General features: G+C 43.4%; 1 protein-coding gene across 1 annotated transcript; it reads left to right on the top strand.

Annotated features, from left to right (window-relative positions):
* Positions 1-1,316: 1,316 nt before the first annotated feature.
* Positions 1,317-2,330, top strand: H257_02262 (hypothetical protein; the record flags this gene model as incomplete). The annotated part of the gene is made up of 4 exons (XM_009825814.1): positions 1,317-1,379; positions 1,444-1,717; positions 1,805-2,238; positions 2,322-2,330. The coding sequence occupies 4 exons, from the start codon at positions 1,317-1,319 to the stop codon at positions 2,328-2,330; spliced, it is 780 nt and encodes a 259-aa protein (XP_009824116.1).
* Positions 2,331-2,983: the final 653 nt, after the last annotated feature.

The following is a 2,983-nucleotide window of genomic DNA, read 5'->3' as shown; positions in this document are numbered from 1 at the left end:
ACGAACAGGGTGTTCTGACTGAATATATTAATAGTTGCTGGAGCACTCGCGTAACGACGTATGTATGTAGAGGTACGTGCGCTATTCGTATATCTGCTTGGGTCGCTGTAATACTTCAAAGTACCAATTTGCACTGGCACGACTACAGTACGTACATATATACTGCAGCAGTATATGTAACAACGACTTGCAGCAAGTCTGCTTTTCTGGTGCTGGCTGACAGGGCAAGCCCAATCCAAATTGTATACCGCTTACGCTTTGGGCGCAGTCTCCCTGTGAATCGTCCTATTACTTTGTGATCCTGATAGTGCGCACTACTTTTGTAGTACGGACGAGTATTCCTGTTTTGGAATTTACCCCACTTGATTAACGTATACTACCTCCAATTGGAAGTGAAGGAGAACAATGTACTGTACGTATACTCTGTGACGTTACTGCATCTTCAGCTGCACATATAGTACACCTTGAAGGATTATTATTACGTATTTCGGGCGTTACTTCACTTGAATAACATATTCAATGTACTGTACGAATACTTGGTCGTATTCCATTGCACATATTTTAAAGGATTATAATCAACTGGAAATATCTTAAAGATTATTGTGACGAATGTTGAATGATACGTAAGTACTTAGTTTTCTTTAGTCCAAGCTCTTTAGTTAGATTTAGATAGAAGGGAATTAAAATGTTTGGAATTGAAGTAATACAATTGTAAAGATGGCCACTCCAAACAGTGATCGTTGATATGCCGAAACATAGGTTTTATTAAAGTATTGGAAATGCTTCGAGCAACGATACAAATATCTATTTATAAAAGCAAATAAGTATCATACGTTCAAAGAACCACTGAATAAGGTTGAAATTCTAAAACAAATTCCCCGAATACCAAGGGTTTCCTTGCTGCGGAAAATAGTTTTATCCAATCATGTCAATTGTGGCATCCTATCGGGCAAGACGGCAAGACGTTCGGCAAATCAATGATTGTTTACGCTATCGCCGAATGGGCCACTGCATTCGTATAAACCTTTGGATATGGATAATTATCCTATAAATCAGATATACTATGTAGCTTGATAAAATTATGAGGAAACACAGTGAAAATCAATCATCATAGTACTTCTTTGCTGTACTATTAATATTAATACCTACTATTGTGCTTTGCATGAAGTTTGCCCGTTCTATTAGCTCATAATACAAGGGGGTGATAGGAATATAACCACGGGGCCAAGAACGTTATTCAACGCAAACCATGAATCTGGCACATGTGCTCAACTTGTAATGACGTTAAATTCGACAATCACCATTCGTAAAACAACATGCAAGGCGAGCGGTTGAACGTCGAGTTCCCGGACCCCTTTCGGTGTCAAGTGGCAACCAAGGTTGGCGTGCCATTGGGCAAGAGCAGGAAAGCCAACCGAGTTGACCATCTCGACTGGTACGTAGTTTGGGGTACTTCATGCGTCTGTGATGGATGCCGTCACGATCGCTGTTGCCGAACACCATGCTGTCCCAACGAACGTTAAGCTCTCTTGGGACCCTGCTACCCAAACTAACCCCAGCGACATATTCGTAAAGGTGGCCGCAAAGACAACGCAGGATAAATACGTCCAACTGACGCTGCAAAACTACTCGGATGTGTTCCAACAAGTATGGGACAATGCCAGCAAGATTCGAAATGCACAAGCATCATTCAAACTACTGCTGTTTGACTACATCGGTAACACAACATTAACGTCCTATAAATCAAAAAAATATTGTTTAATTTGAAGGATGCAATTAACCAAAATATTTTTGTGGCATTTAGAAAAAGCGGCAAGCACCGCGATAAGACGCGCAACCTCAAGCAACATTGCAACATCAGCGGTCAGAGTTGCGGATTATATTCGAGACCAAAACATCGTGCTTGGACCGCTCCAAACGGATTATACGGGGGTCGTTGCTGCCCGTTTGCCCGTGACTGCCCCCGTCGAAATACCGTCGAATGCAACAATGGACCAGCTTGGCCATATTGACAGCATGCTCGCCCAGCATGCTGCCGCCCGTCACCGCAAAAGTATCTTACAGTCAACCGACACGTACCGCAGGGTGCGTATGCGCCTTGGCACGATGGCCAGCTCCCCTGTGGACATTTTCCTCTCGGTGGAAGACCTGCGTGGCATTTTGGGAATTCCCCCGTTCGACTTCACACCAATATTTAGGGCGCCAGTAGTGGAAGAAATTCCGGTGCCCAGCGTCAATGTTGAGGACAGTGATCATATTAATGTATAATTTCAGATCATTCCATTAAAAATGTATCTTTGTCTAAATCTGTGGAATTGTAGCCGCAGTGACGGTACAAATTGAGTCCTATCTGCTCATCTTTTTTAGTGCATTCCACAAATGCTACATCTAATACTGACCGAATGTTGAAGCGGAATGCCATGGGATATTTTCCGACCCAGCGCTTCAGAAGGCTAAAACCAACTTCAATGGGATTCAACTGCGAGGAATGTGGCGGCAAAAAAAACAATAATGCGCCTCGGGCATGGACTGCGTCTTGAAGTTCTTTGTACATGTGAATTTTCGCGTTGTCACGATCAATATCGAGCGCGGCAATGGCCAAGGGTTCAAATACTGCAAAACTTTCCGGACCATGGCGTCGTGAAAATTTACACGGTCAAAAGTCCCTACATTAATTAATTATTAATGTGAATTTATCCCAAACAAAAAACTCCAAAAAAAAAAATCAATCATACCATCGACATATTCCCAAGACAAAAACCCTGCAGTCGTAAATGAAGCCAGAGCGGAAACTCCTTGACCACGAGAAAAGGGCACGTCCACAATCGCCTTTTGATTCCGCTTCGACCAGGCGTACTTGCGGATTGAGTCCCGGCCGTCCTTCGATGTCTCATCGACAAAGACCAGTTGATCAGGGTATGAGTAGTACGGGCTTAAGCGCCGATAGTAGTCCCGAAGTTCAAACTAAGCAGCCTCGCGGGCA

The sequence above is a fragment of the Aphanomyces astaci genome, assembly GCF_000520075.1.
Source record: "Aphanomyces astaci strain APO3 unplaced genomic scaffold supercont1.4, whole genome shotgun sequence".
Taxonomy (NCBI): domain Eukaryota; phylum Oomycota; class Saprolegniomycetes; order Saprolegniales; family Verrucalvaceae; genus Aphanomyces; species Aphanomyces astaci.
Note: the sequence above shows the minus strand (reverse complement) of the source record. Positions and strands in the feature narration are given on the sequence as shown.